The 15,879-nt window shown below is 37.8% G+C and overlaps 1 protein-coding gene across 1 annotated transcript; it reads left to right on the top strand.

Moving 5' to 3' along the window:
- Nucleotides 1-2,358: 2,358 nt before the first annotated feature.
- LOC123548544 (transmembrane protein 180-like) lies at nt 2,359-14,358 on the top strand. Its single transcript, XM_045335882.2, has 5 exons — nt 2,359-2,763; nt 2,896-3,891; nt 4,679-4,833; nt 10,991-11,074; nt 13,559-14,358. The coding sequence occupies exons 2-5, from the start codon at nt 3,004-3,006 to the stop codon at nt 13,854-13,856; spliced, it is 1,425 nt and encodes a 474-aa protein (XP_045191817.2). The 5' UTR covers nt 2,359-2,763; nt 2,896-3,003; the 3' UTR covers nt 13,857-14,358.
- The last annotated feature ends 1,521 nt before the right edge of the window (nt 14,359-15,879 follow it).

Here is a 15,879-nt window from a genome sequence, read left to right as displayed (position 1 = left end):
TAACATTATTTTTTATGAAAAAGCTTGTTGAAAACTGATGAATGCTGAAATTTGATATGTCCTAGGATTTCGTTGAAAAATAAAAAACGTGCTTCAAAACATTCTCAGTGGGATCAGTGGACGGTAAGGTTTGCAAGAAGATATGTGTGTACTTGCGTGCGTTTGTGCGTGCGTATGCGTTTAGTTAAACGCCGTTACTAAACAATATTTGAGGTCAATCTCAACGTTTTTGAGTACCAGTATAATGCTATGAGCATCCGTATGAAATATATATATATATATATATAGCCAGATCGATACTTTTTGTTGGGGTGTGGAATAAATGTTTGATTATAGAATTAGTAAAACTCATTTATAACGGACTGACAAGTTTTCTATTCTTTTCTTTATTTTAATTTTAACAACTTACCATACGCCTACATTGAATGTATAATAAATGATGAACTTCTTACGAACAATTTTACTTGTATTATTAGAATTAAAATTCAGTAAACACTTAAAACAGAGAAATGGAAGATTTTTACGGTGGCTGATTTATACCATTTCATCAATTCGCCACGCGACCCCGTCGAGCGAAAACACGAGAATTAAAAAAAGTTAAACGCGGAGTGTTTAGCGAGCAAAAATTCGATAACATGTGCGGACCGAAAACACGATTATGGGGAGGGGGGAGGGGGTGCTGGCGTTGAGTGAGATTCAAGATGTAAAGCGGCTGGGTGCCCACCAATGTTATGCCTTTCAAACCTCAACTCCTTGCTCGGAGCCCGCTGATCAGCCAGTTTTCGCTCGACTCCCCACAACGGTTTACATATTAAATCTAAACTTTTGGTCTGCGATTCTCCATAGAGAAAATACTAGGTATGAGAAAGGGCGGGAGCGTGGATTGAAAACATGATAATTAGTGGGGGCGCTGAGCGAAACGTCGATATTTACGTTATAAATCGGCGCCCAAAATTAGCGGAAAGACGGAATGGCATATATCAGCCATTAAAGAATTTTGTTAAAATGTCTGTTAGGTTCAAAGGACGCTCATATTTTAATATCTTATTAATTCAAGGAATTTATCAATTAATGAGTTCTTGTTTGGCTCTCTCATGAATTGATGTGAGTCATTCCGATTTAATAGCAGACATGAGACGTGATAACTAGTTCCATTAACTACTGTTTAATCCAACATCAGACTGTTCTTGGTGGTGTTATCTCTACCACACATAACTAACCAGTCCGATTCATCTCTTTTCCTCTGTAGTTGCCTTAGAGCTGACGATTTCTCCACATTTCTGAAGACCTTTCTCTAGCTGTACTTGGTGAGCGTCAAAAAAATACACACCTGTGCCATGTGAGTGCCGTTTTGAAATCCCTTACCATCTTTAAACACGAGTAATTCTTTAAATATAATAAATTAAGTCTTGGAATTGGAACTGGTTATTGTAGGAAGATATGACTATACGATACTGTATCAAAAATTAATACATTTGGTGTATTTACTGAGTATTTTACGTGTTTTTTTTTTTACATTTGACATTTTTGAGTCAAACGTTCACGTTTAACTCGCCGTAGTTTGTTTATTTCAAGATGAAATGTTGTGACACTCACAGAAAATAGTCATCAATTATTCACCAGGGCGCAGATATCCTTCATTTTACCAAAAAATTTTGAATTACCGGAGATACAATAAGAAATACTTACACCACCGCTCCTCCAAAATCGCTTATCGAGCGCTGTATGTGTGAGTGCCACCTGTACTTGGGAGCGCCGGTACCAGGGTGGTTATGACAAAACAAAAATGTTAGTGGACATAGTAGATAAATTATCTCCCGCCAGGCAAATTCCTAACACACGCAATGGGCACAAAATGCTCGTATAAGTATTTATAATAAAGTCGCATTTCTTTTTTTTTATCTGAAAACGTGTATATACGTTGTAAAGTCAGATCAAGAGAAACACCATTAAGGACGCGACGAAACAGAGCAGAAGACGACTATCAAAGAAGCTCCACCCAGTGGGCTTTTAGATCATATATAGAGAGTCTTCAATTTATATGGCAGACACAAAGTTAAAAGCGTAGCGTCAAAGTTTAAACGGATTAACACCAACCAAGTGGTGCTTAAAACAAATAATGCTTGTAATATTTTCTTCGTTACATCTTTTAATAAAACCTTTTATTTTTTCTGCACAATACGATTGAATTTTCTTTGTGAACTGGCTCGATTAGGCAAGTTTTGAGTATGAAGTTGAAACCGATTACTTTCAACTAGCAAAATGAAGTGGATTAATGTGAAAATAGTACAAAATGTACACTGTATTTCTCGGTATAATTGCATGTACATATACAATTACTTATTATTGTTAATATAATTTTATTGTTAGTATAATTTCTTTTGAAATGGTAATAACCGGGGGATGCCGAAATAGCGTACGGAGAATAGTACACAAGTTGCCGATTGCCTGTCACCTACTTTGAGGTCACTAGATATGTGGATTGTTGATAATCTTTCTTTCGTAAATACGAATGAGGTCACCGACCTATAACTTTTTATCTCAATGTACACATATGTTATATTCTATATTGAATGATGTCGTATCTTGTAATCATTTGCTGTTCTCAGCTGTTAGCATTGATTTAATGTTTTCATTTTGCTAGGAAACGCATTTTATAATTGATTGCTAGATTTTCTCCTTTGATCTAGCAGCTGATGACATGAAGAATGTGTGGATTATTTGCGACATATCTTAAATCGTGAATTTATACGGATATGCAAGGTAAATAATTCATTACATCTTTGCAATTATGAAATTACATGAAATTCGATATTTATGTATGTATACATACCATGTTACCTTTCTTTAAGTATAAATTAATATCCTCCTCGACTTTTCTTTGTTTCGCTTCAGTGAAAATGGTGCGCTGACATTCCAGAAAATCTTTGGCCTTGACTCTCATTCAGAGTTTACACTGAAAAGATTGCAGACACACAGCCGTTGCCAGAAACTTATGTCCACATGGCAATGAAAGCGTCTCTCCATACTCGGATTGTTGCAGTAGCGGCGTTGTCTATGGGATTCAGTCTCATTAGCTCAGCGTTCAGTTTCTACTATGTAAAAGTATTTCTGAACTACTATCAAATAAAGGAAAGCTGGTTTCAATTTTCACAAACGTTGTTCCTTGTATGGAACGCCATTAACGACCCACTATTTGCATATTGTCAAGACAGTACAAATTTTCGTTGCTCCAGAACTCGACGTGAAAGTGTTCTGTATGCCGCTCCACTTTTTGCATTGTCTTTTATAGTGCCGTGGTTTCCATGGGGGAACCCAGATACCTTGCAGCCGTGGGTAACAGGAATTCATCTTATAACAGCATTGTGTTTTTGGGACACCATGTATACGTATGTTGGCTTAGCAGGATGTTGCTTGTTTACGGAAATGACAGACGACAATACAGAGCGACTCAAAATGGTAAAATATAATCAAATAGGTTATCTACTGGGATCTTCTAGCATATTTGTGTTGCAATACATGTCAGATCAGCTGGAAAACTTTCAGGTATTTCAAGTAACATCTATCTGTGTTGCTGTTGTAAGCTGTTTGTTAATGATGTATTGTGGGAAACATGCACACACCGAGAGAGAACTTCAGTACGAGAACGACGTGCAATGTGGAAAACCAAAAATTATAAAATCACAGGAATACTCATATTTTACTCTTACAAAGCAGATTCTGTTCAATAGAGATTTTCTTGCTTTTGTGACAGTAAACTTCTTCCAGGAATTTCATCGTACATTTGTTTCAAACTTCTTTGCTGTAATAGCAGACCAGCTGATTGTGAAAGGTGCCATTCCACCAATTGTCCGGAGTTTGTTTTATGGGGCCAGTTCTACAGGGCCAAAGGTAATTATGATTCTCAGAGTTGGTAGGTAAATGTCGCCATCTTTCAATCTAAAAACGCATTATGTTTCAGATTACTATTCATGTGTATTCAAAATACAACATTTAGAAAGTGATAGTAGATCTCAGTGTTTACATTTTAACCAAATTTTATCATTTGTATACGAACAAGAGCATGGAACTTACCGGTCCAGATTAAACCCCTATCCTGTAAAAGGCATACAAATGTTTCCACGTCACTTAAAGAGCAGATATACAAAATGTATATTTTAGTCTTAAAATCTAGCACAAATTAACACTTTTACTCCTTTATAATGAAGAAATAGAAATAGAAAGGCATTGTGAAACAAAACAATTAAGTTACTGATACTGTTAATGTTAACAATATATGTACCTTATCCATAGTGTAACCAGGACTTCTTGCATAAATAGGTTTAGTAACAGCTAGGGGGTACTAAGTAAAAATCGAAACTGGTTGTAGGGGCCTCCACGCCCGAGTAGATAAAGTCGAACCATTTGCTCTTCGCTGTTGTGGGATCAAAACCTCGCTTTTGGTGTAAGGACACTTAGGATCTTCCACCATCAAAGGCAGGAAAGCCGCCATATGACCAATAATTGTGTCGGTGTGACATTAATCCCCAAAGATGAGACTGATTACAATGTATGTAAATAGGTTTACATGTATGTTCTTTTTATCATGGTATCCTTAGCTAGGTAATTTTGTTTCTTGCATTGAAGTCGGACCACATAAATGAAACTTTGTATACTCGGATTTTTATATTTCTTACAGTTGGTAGTGATATTTGGTACTGGTATAGTTGGCAGATTTGGATATTACAAGGTGATACGTTACAGCCAAATCTTCATGATTGCATATGGATTGATATACTATATGACTGGACCAATCAACCACTGGTGTGTGATGTTCTTTATGCTGATAGACAGGTAGGACACAATATTATTGGATAAATCAATGTATGGTGCTTAGTGTTTATTATGGTGTAAGATACTATATGGTATGATCAATCGATCACTAGTGTCTGATGGCCTTTAAGGTGCTAGAGAGGTAAGATACTGTATGACTGAATCAATCAGTCATTGCTGTCTAATGTTTTTCATTGGGCTAGACGGGTAAAATACCCTAGGACTGGATCAATCGGTCACTGGTGTCTAATGTTCTTTATGGTGTTAAATAGGTAAAAAATAAATGATATGTTTCATAAATAACTTGTGTCTAATGTTTTTATTGTGCTAGATAGGTAAGACACTGTATGACTGGAGCAATCAACCACTGCATGGTGTTCAATGGCCTTTATGGCGCTAGTCAGGTAAGATACTTAATGACTGGATAAGTCAACCACTGGTGTCTGATTTTCTTTATCCTGCTAGATAGGTAAGATACTACATGACTGGACCGATGGACCACTAGTGCTTGCTGCCCTTTATGCTAAGATACTACATGACTGGACCGATGGACCACTAGTGCTTGCTGCCCTTTATGCTATGATACTATATGACTGGACCAATCAATCACTGGTGTCCGATGTTCTTTATAGTGTTATAAATGTAAAATACTATATTGGACCAGTCAATGTTGTCTGATGTCTTTATGGTGCTAGACAGGTAAATTACAAATGGGGGCACTTGGTCCCTATAAGGGCCCACTGGAGCTAAAATTAGAAATACATTAAAATGCCTTCGTCTCGTGAACCGCTTGATGGATCTTCATCAAACCTGGGCTGTTGCATTATTACAAGGTCCTCTCCCAATTTTTAACAAATGGGGACAGTCAGTCCATTTCAGAGGGCCAATAGGGCCAAAAAATGAAAATACCTTTAATAGACTCCTCATTAACCGATTGGTGGCTCTTCCTCAAACTGGTTTGTAGCATTATTATAAGGTCCTCCAATTATTATTTTTTTCAAATGGTGGCGATTTGTCCCTTTAGGGTCCACTTGAGCTAAAAGTAGAAATACCTTTTACTTCTTCTCATGAACCGCTGGATGAATTTTCATAAAACTTCGTCAATAGCATCATTATAAGGTCCTTTCCAAAATCTGTTCAAAAGAGGCACTTGGACCCTCTTAGGGCTACCAGAGCAATACTAGAAATGCCTTTAAATTACCTCTTCATGAAACGCTTGTTAGATCTTTGTCAAAATTGGTTTGTATCATCATTGTAAGGTCCTCTACCGATTTTGTTGAGGTAACTGTACCTTTTAGGAGCCACTAGAGCTAAAAATAGAAATACCTTTCAATGACTTTTTCTCATCAACCACTTGATGGGTCTCCATTAAATTTGATTCGTAGCATCATTATAAATAAGGTCCACAACTAAACACATTCAATTGGGGGCACTTGTATTCGATATGGGACTGTGGAGATAGAAAATAGAAATACCTTTAAACGATTTCTTCTCGTGAATGGCTTGATGAATTATATCAAATATGGTCTGGAGCATCATTATGAAGTCCTTTACCAACTTATTTAGGGACCGCTATAGTTAAAATAGAAATACCTTTGAACGAATTCTGCTGATGAACCACTTGATAAATCTGCCTCAAACCTAGTGTATAGCATCATCATAAGGTCTCCTACCAATTCTGTTCAAATGGGGACGCTTGGATCCAAGTAAGGTCACAAGAACTACAAATAACCTTTCAATAACCTCTTCTCATTAACTCGATGGATCTTCATCAAACTTTTACTTGGTTTGTAGAATTACTATCACAATGTCCTCTCCAAAATTTGTTCAGATGTGAATGTTGGGCCCTTTTATGAGCTGCTAGAGTTAAAAATGGGGAACAAAATTTAAAAGACATCTTCTCTTGATACACTGGCTGAATCTTCATCACACTTGGTCTGTAAAGTCATTTTAAGGATCATTCCCAAACTTGTTCAGATTGGGACACTTGGTCCCTTTTAAGGACCACTATAGCTAAAAATAGAAAAACCAATCTCTCGATAACAGTTTAGCAGATTCTCATGAACTTGGTCTGTGGCATCATCGTAAGGTCCTCTCCAAAATTTGTTAAAGTGGTTCTGCTTTGTCCATTCTAGTGGATATCAGAGCTACACATATACTTTCTTATCTTGAAGTTTGTTCTAATGGTAACACACTTTTGGTCACAGACCCTTTAAATATGTTTTATTTTTAAGAACTTCTTAAAGAATTTTCGCCAAACTTGGTTGTCAGAACTAAGGTCAGATGGTCAAGGTCTGCTTCAGATGAGCGACTTAATTAGGCCCATTTTGGATCTCTTTTATAAAATTTACCATTTGAAAGCAATAATCTCGGTGTTAGACTTTGACATAACCTGATGCAAACGTTCACTTCGTGGAACATTCATTACATGTCTGAGATTTAAATAGCATGAAATGCACAAAAACGATTTATTATTTAAAACGCTGTATTTTTAGCTCATCTGTCACGTAGTGACAGGGTGTGCTTTTGTGATCGCCCTTCGTCCGTCGTCCGTCCGTCCGTCCGTCTGCACACAATTTCCTTGTGAACACGATAGAGACCACATTTTGTATTTGATTTAAAATTAAACTTGCACTCAACATGTATAGGCATAATATCTCGGTTCCTTTCGAAAACTGGCGAGATCCCATCATGGGTTCTAGAGTTATGGCCCCTTAAAAGGCCAAAATTTGCTATTTTTGTCTTTTGAACACGATAGAGACAACATTTTGCAATCAACTTTAATAAAACTTGCACATAACTTGTATTGGCATAATATTTCGGTTCCTTTCGAAATCTGCCCAGATCCCATCATGGGTTCTAGAGTTATGGCCCCTTAAAGGGCCAAATTTGCCATTTTGGCTTGTGAACATGATAGAGATCACATTTTGCAATCAACTTTAATAAAACTTGCACACAACTTGTATTGGCATAATATCTCGGTTCGTTTCGAAATCTGGCCAGATCCCATCATGGGTTCAAGAGTTATGGTCCCTTAAAGGGCCAAACTTTGCTATTTTTTGCTTGTGAACACGATAGAGACAACATTTTGCAACCAACTTTAATCAAACTTGCACACGACTTGTATTGGCATAATATCTCGGTTCCTTTCGAAAACTGGCTAGATCCCATCTTGGGTTCAAGAGTTATGGCCCCTTAAAGGTCCAGAATTTGCTATTTTGGCTTTTGCAGCCATATAGAGACTTCATTTATGGTTTGATTTCATACAAACTTGCAAAATATCTTCAACAACGATAAATATTGGATTCCATGATGAATCTGTCAGATCCAATCATTATAGGTTCTGGAGTTATTTTATATCTGATTACCTCCTCTGATTTTAATCAAAATGGATTTATATCAGTACGTACTTATAGTACTTATTTGAAATTTCATTATTGTCATTAGTTGGACTCAAACAATCAAGGTAGATAACTATGGACAGATTTTATGTTAAATTACCTCCATTTTTTTCAAATTAAAATACTAGGTATATCTCCGTAACTAATGAAGTAGTGATCTGAAATTTCATTTATGCCATCAGAGCGACTTGGACAATCATTGAAGATACATATTGACTGACTTCATGACAAATTACCTCCCTTTATTTTTATGTAAATGAATATACCTAGCAGCTTCTAATGAGATTGGTTTGAAACGTTATTTATGTCTTCCATGGTAAGAAATTTCTACTTTTACTATATTGTTGTAAAGGCTTGTACTCTGTATCTTCTACATGCGTATACCAATGCATGATTACCTCTCCCGATTTTAATAAAATGGATTTATCTCAGTAAGTATTTATAGGACTCATTCGAAATTTCATTATTGTCATTAGTTGGACTGAGACAATCAGGGTAGATAATTATGGACTGATTTTATGTCAAATTACCTCCCTTTGTTTCAAATTAAAATGGGTGTATCTCAGTAACCAATGAAGATACTGATTTGAAATGTCATTTATGCCATCAGATGGACTCGGACAATCAGGTTAGATAACTTTTGACTGAATTTATGACAAATTACCTCCCTTTATTTTATGTAAATGAATATACCTCAGCAGCATCTAATGAGATTGGTTTTAAATGTTATTTAACTCTTCCAGGGTAAGGAATAGTAATGCTAGTACAAAAATGCAACATTTGAGCCCAGGATCCTTCAACTTGGTATGGAGATTGGCCCTGACTAGTACGTGACCCATAGGTCAAAAGGGATTGTTACAAGAAAATATTTATCCTGATGATATTTAATGTGTATGCCTATGTGATCTATGTCAAAACTTGATCTTATCATTAAGAGCAATGGTACTCAGGTGAGCGATATAGGGCCATCATGGCCCTCTTGTTTGGATTTCTCAAGGAATGTCGGACTGGTACTTGTAATAGGTAAAGTGGGCTTTGGTCTGAATTTTGTCCATTTGTTCCTATTTGTAATATCTGATAATTGAGAAAAGTGACCGTGACTTTAGATAACGATTTTTAATCTCCCGCCGTGGCGGAGGGATTATAGGAATAGTCTGCGTCCGTCCTTCCGTCCGTACCAAAATCGTGTCCGGTCCATATCTCCTAAACCCCTTGAAGGATTTTCATGAAACTTGGGTCAAATGATCACCTCATCAAGACGATGTGCAAAACCCATGAGTTAGCCTTGTCGGTTCAATGTCAAGGTCACAACTCAAGGTCAAAGGTTTGAGCCTGCCATTTTGTGTCCGCTCTATATCTCCTTAACCCCTTGAAGGAATTTTATAAAACTTGGGTCAAATGATCACCTTATCAAGACGATGTGCAGAACCCATGAGTCAGCCATGCCGGCTCAAGGTCAAGGTCACAACTCAAGGTCAAAGGTTTGAGCCTTCCATTTTGTGTCCGCTCTATATCTCTTAAACCCCTTGAAGGAATTTTATAAAACTTGGGTCAAATGATCACCTCATCAAGATGATGTGCAGAACCCATGAGTCAGTCATGCCGACTCAAGGTCAAGGTCACAACTTAGGGTCAAAGGTTTGAGCCTTCCATTTTGTGTCCGCTCTATATCTCCTAAACCCCTTGAAGGATTTTCATCAAACTTGGGTCAAACAATCACCTCATCAAGGCGATGTGCAGAACTTATGAGTCAGCCATGTCGGCTCAAGGTCAAGGTCACAACTGAAGGTCAAATGTTTGAGCCTTCCATTTCGTGTCCGCTCTATATCTCCTAAACCCCTTGAAGGAATTTTATAAAACTTGGATCAAATGATTACCTCATCAGAACGATGTGCAGAAATTAAGAGTCAACCATGCCAGCTCAAGGTCAAGGTCACAACTAAGAGTCGAAGGTTTGAGCCTTCCGTTTGGTGTCCACTCTGTATCTCCTTAACCCCTTGAAGGATTTTCATCAAACTTGGGTCAAATGATCACCTCATCAAGAAATCATGAGTCAGCCATGTCAACTCAAGGTCAAGGTCACAACTGAAGGTCAAACGTTTCAGCTCTGTATCTCCTAAACCCCTTGAAGGATTTTCATGAAACTTTGGTCAAATGATCACCTCATCAAGACGTGCAGAATTCATGAGTCAGCCATGTCAGTTCAAGGTCAAGGTCACAGCTAAAATCAAAGGTTTACCCTTTCACTATCCATAGCAGTGGCGGGGGATTTAGCTGTCTTTCAGACTGCCTTGTCAAGTTAAACATGAACACGAATTGCGCATACTTTGTATAGAGCCTGGTGACCAAACACTTGACAAGCTACATGTATATTTCAGTTGTAGCCCGCCCGCTTAGCTCAGTAGGTAAGAGCGTTGGTCTACGGATCTCGGGGTCGCGAGTTCGATCCTCGGGCGGGGCGTATGTTCTCCTAGACTATTTGATAAACGACATTGTGTCTGAAATCATTAGTCCTCCACCTCTGATTCATGTGGGGAGTTGGCAGTTACTTGCGGAGAACAGGTTTGTACTGGTACAGAATCCAGGAACACTGGTTACGTTAACTGCCCGCCGTTACATGACTGAAATACTGTTGAAAAACGGCGTTAAAAACCAAAACAAACAAACAAAGTTGTATGGGAGACAGTGTATTCTCATTGTTCAATCTCCCCATGTCAATTTCAGTTGTATGGCAGACAGTGTATTTTCATTGTTCAATCTCCCCATGTATATTTCAGTTGTTTGGCAGACAGTGTATTCTCATTGTTCAATCTTCCACTTTCTGATATAGCTGATAACGATCTAGCTCGATACACAAGGAGGTAAATTCACTTACTTTTCCATATAGTTATTTGTAGATGTTTTTCATGTAGCAATTTTACAGTTACCTGTGGGCATCCGTGGCCAAGTGATGGAGGTCGCTGACTTAAAATCACTTGCACCTCACCGCTTGAGCCTTACAATTCTGAATTCTTTCATGTGAGGAAGTCGTCAGGATGGCTTGCTAAGGTCGGAGTTTCTACCCACATGCGTGAAACAATACCCAGGGGTCCACGTGGAATCTTCATCCACCATAAAAAGCTGGAAAGTCGCCAGATGGCCTGTAATTGTGTCGGGTTGACGTTACATCCAACAAACACCTGTTACAAAAGAGTCCGCCGGGTTCGGGGGGGCTTGACAGATATGCTGTACATTTTTCATAACCGCCAATGAACATAATTAAATCGAAACTTGTATTATTTTGCTTGGTAGCGCTCTATGCATCCATCTCACCTTTTATATCTATCTGATATAAAATAATTGAAGATATAATTGACAATCTTTCCCGGCTTCCATTCGATCTTAAAGTAACATGGAATTCGTTGTACTTAAATAAGTTTTTATAAAGGAATGTTACTAACTTAACAAAAGAACCCCCTGCTATCGTACGTTCTGTTTTTGCGTCTGTATTAAGAGTTGTCTGTAGACATTGAAAGAATAAAAAAAAACAGATCTTAAATTCTCACAAAACACTGTAAATAAGATTTTCAACGTATTCTATGTTGTTTTATGGTGTACTGTCTTAATGAGTTTCGACGAGTGTTCAATATACTGACTAAAGGTTAGGGTTAGGTTTTACATAGGTTTAATTAGGTACGTTCAATGCGTGCTTACACTCAGTGCGGGAGACTTAATGCCGTAATGAGTAACCTTCATAAAGTAAAGAGTTTATTTTATATTATTCTTATTATTATTATTATTATTATTAGCTTAGAGACTAATCTCACTAAATCCCGTGACATTCAAATATAAACCCCGTGACATCCAAATGAGATCTCGTATGGGCGTTCGATGTATTTATCACAGTGATTCGTGATTTCAAGATAAATCGATCAGTTTCTAGTCTTCTGTTTATTATTTTGACCCGTTCGAAGAAGGAGGGATATTTTGTTTTGCAGATGTCTGTCGGTCGGTCGGTCGGTCTGTCGTTCGGTATGTAGACCAATCTATTTCCGGATGATAAGTCAAGAATACGTGGGCCTAGGATCATGAAAGTTGATGACCTGTATTGATTTTGAGGTCAGTAGGTCAAAGATCAAGGTCACAGTGACCAGGAACAGTTGAACGGTTTCTGGACAATAACTCAAGACCGCTTGGGCCTAGGATCAAGAAAATTGATTTTGAGATCAGTAGGTCAAAGGTCAAGGTCACAGTGACCAGGAACAGTAGAACGGTTTCTGGACAATAACTCAAGAACGCTTGGGCATAGGATCAAGAAAATTGATTGGGAGGTTGATCATGACCAGCAGATGACCCCTATTGATTTTGAGATCAAAGTTCAATGTCACATTGGCCAGGAACAGTTTAACGGTTACCGGACGATAACTTAAGAACTCTTATGCCAAGGATCATGAAAGTTGATAGACAGGTTATTCGTGAACAGCAGAAGACCCCTATTGATTTTGAGGTCAGTAGGTCAAAGGTCATCGTTACAGCGACCCGGAACAGTTAAACCGTTTCCAGACGATTACTTGAGAACACTTGGGCCTAGGATCACGAAACTTGATAGGGAGATTGGTCATGACTAGTAGATAAGTCCTATATATTTGAGTTTAGTAGGCCAAAGGGCAAGGTCACATTGACCCAGCACAGTTAAACACTTTCTGGACGATAACTTGAGAACGCTTAGGCCTAGGATCACGAAACTTAATTGGGAGGTTGATCACGACCAGCAGATGACCCCTGTTGATTTTGAGGTTAATAGGTCAAAGGTCAAGGTCACATTGAACCAGAACAGTTGAACTTTTGTTTACAGTGAGCAAATAATTTCTGTTCCTCGTTTTCATCTTATACCTTTGAGGAATTATGTCTCCCACCACACAGTGGTGTGGGAGACATATTGATTTACTCCTGTCTGTGTGTGTGTGTGTGTGTGTCAGTCAGTCTGTGTGTCTGTCTGTCACAAATCTTGTCCTCACTCTAAGTCGAACATTTCTCATCCGATCTTCACCAAACTTGAACAAAATGTGTTTGCCAATAAGTCCTCGGCAAGGTTTGATAACTAGCCAAATCGGCCCAGACACTTCGGAATTATGACCCTTGACACTTGTTTTTTGATAATCAAAGCACTGAAAGTCTGATAAGGCAGTTGAGGTCTTGGTGAATGGTTGACTCATATACTACTATTTAGATGATTAGGCAGCTGTGGGAGACATGCGCTTTTCTCAAAAGCAGCTATAGTTTCTAGAAGTAAATGCCATTGTTCTCGTGTGCATAATAGTCATCCTCGATTACCTTGCATGTAGTGTGATTTTGTTTATTTTCAGACATCCGGTGACGTCAATGGTTTATGGTATGAATGCTCTAGTTGTGAAACCAGCTATTTCGTTATCTCCAATGTTAGTTGTCAGCATTCTAAACTCTTATGGATATGATCGTCTCAAAGATGGAAAACTGGGCGCTACTAACGTCAGCAGCTTAAACACTGCTATGTTCAATTTGTTATGTCTATTTCCTTTTATAATCGGATGTGTTCAGTTCTGTTCGTGGTCGTTCTACACGATTAGGGAGAAAAAGACTATAGATATTACATTGCTTGTTGGGACTGGTGAAGATTCCTTGTAGACTTTAGTGTCAATTAAAGGAATCGTAGGAGTATAAGGCAGTTTGTCGGTTTAGTTATTATTTACCCCGCCACCTCCTTATAGTTCTGTAGCCAAAAGTGGTGATATCCACTGAAAAAACCATCGAACAATAATGAAAAAAAAACTTCAACTGTTTTTAAGAGAAAAATAAATCTGTGTCGTGAGTTTAACATAGTCGGAATATTTGTATGTGTGTCTGATCTTGTCCGGACTATAAGGTTACAGTTTACATAATTTAAGTAATTCTAGACTTACTTTGCGCAAATGATTGCTTTCATAAGACTGCAATTTAGCGCTACTCTAAAGTCAAAGTCACAAGCAGAGGTCAGAGGTTAAACTGTGTACCAGGTTGAGCGATAAATGCAATTTTTAGTTAGTGCTCATATGTAGCTCAAAAGGCAACTTGTTCGTATCTTATCTTGTGTGGGCTCTTCACTTTGGTATGCTTTGATCTATTATTACAAAATAAAATAGATGACGCACATTGTCTTGTAAGGAATCCCCCTAAAACATTTATAATACAATAGAGTAATAAAGAGCCTTCAGTATTACTTTAGTATACAAAATTTTTTAAAGGCTTATGTCACACAGATCCATGTTCATACCACATTTTACCAGTTGTACTGGTCTGCAGAATGTATGTTTAGTCTCGCGATAACTTGCGAAGTCCCCAAGCCAAACGCTACCATGGCTCTTATTGCACACCAGATAATGTTTTACTTTTTTCATTTATTTCCGATACACCGTGGGACAATATGTCTTCATGTTCTCGGTGAAGTTTAACTACGTACGCCAGTGCTTTTAACTACGCCAATGCAGAGCTCATATCTTATTTAGTAGGTCAGTCGACGTCAGGTAACAACAAGAAGTCACAATATGAAATTTACCTAGCACTACAAAAAAAGACAACAGAACTACGTATGGAAGCTTATTTGAGTCTTTAAACTATGGTGCGATTTGTTCATTTTGAAATGGAAGTGTATCATATCTATTTCATGTATTGCCCAAGGTGGTGGTGTAAGATTAGTCATAGCTTCTATTCCGTCTAAACAGCTGATCGCATGTATTGACATGCTGTCGTTTGAAATTCTCCAAGACAAAACTCTGCATTTTAAGCTATTTCAGACATGAACAAGTCAGGAAAGCAGATTGAAAAGGTTACACTTTTAGTCTGCATAGTTTGAGTACAAGCCGAGTTGGGGTTCGAGAACACGCATGTGTGCGAAAAGTATTGGGACAGCAGTTAAAATGAGGTTATGGTTTGATGGTCCGCTTTAGACTTACCAAATCCCAACAAAACGTAGTTGAAAAAAAAACACATTATTAGTCTGCGTAATTGGAGAACAAATATGGATGGTAGTTCTAGGCTTAAAAGATATAAAAAATTGTAATTTGCTCAACAAAAAATAAAAAATACCGAGGCGGCAGCTGCCTCGGTGTGCGTCGATGTAGTTACGGCACAGACTACGTATTTTCAAACCTCCTTCTTGAGACTTACACACATATAGCTTTTTATAAACCCACAATCAGCTACTTGATACAAATGAGTTGCAAATACAGTAATAAACTGTACTTGGATTTGTGCAAACCAGTGGCCAAACCGTAAGTACCTCATAACATAACCCTGTAATAAATAAAATACAAATGGCTCTAAGCATACCTCACTAGTCAGTCTACCAACAAACAAACGCTGAATAAAAAATAACATATTATTGTTACGCGCATATAGCCAATCTGCGCATTTGGTAAATCGCGCAGCGCAAATAACCAATTTGTTATCTGCGCAACGATTTGTAAATCGGGCAACCTTATATATTTCTTATATGCGCAGGGCAACTGTCTTGCGCGTTTGGTAAATGAGTCTGCGATTTTAACATATGGATGATATCTCCCGATAAAATTGAATATCATTAGAGTGTTAGACTTGTAGGCTTACATAAAATTGTAAAACTGACGGTGATCAGGCACGCGTAAAGGTGTGAATTTGTAAAGAAAAAGAAAAA

This window comes from Mercenaria mercenaria, chromosome 6 (assembly GCF_021730395.1).
Source record: "Mercenaria mercenaria strain notata chromosome 6, MADL_Memer_1, whole genome shotgun sequence".
NCBI classification, from domain to species: Eukaryota; Metazoa; Mollusca; class Bivalvia; order Venerida; family Veneridae; genus Mercenaria; species Mercenaria mercenaria.
Note: the sequence above shows the minus strand (reverse complement) of the source record. Positions and strands in the feature narration are given on the sequence as shown.

Excerpts from the sequence above, each read along its gene's own strand:
- LOC123548544 (XM_045335882.2), top strand. The coding sequence starts at position 3,004 with ATGGCAATGAAAGCGTCTCTCCATACTCGGATTGTTGCAGTAGCGGCG. Across the intron at positions 4,834-10,990 it reads TTCTTTATGCTGATAGACAG|TTGTTTGGCAGACAGTGTAT; the intron begins GTAGGACACAAT and ends TGTATATTTCAG. Across the intron at positions 11,075-13,558 it reads CTAGCTCGATACACAAGGAG|ACATCCGGTGACGTCAATGG; the intron begins GTAAATTCACTT and ends GTTTATTTTCAG.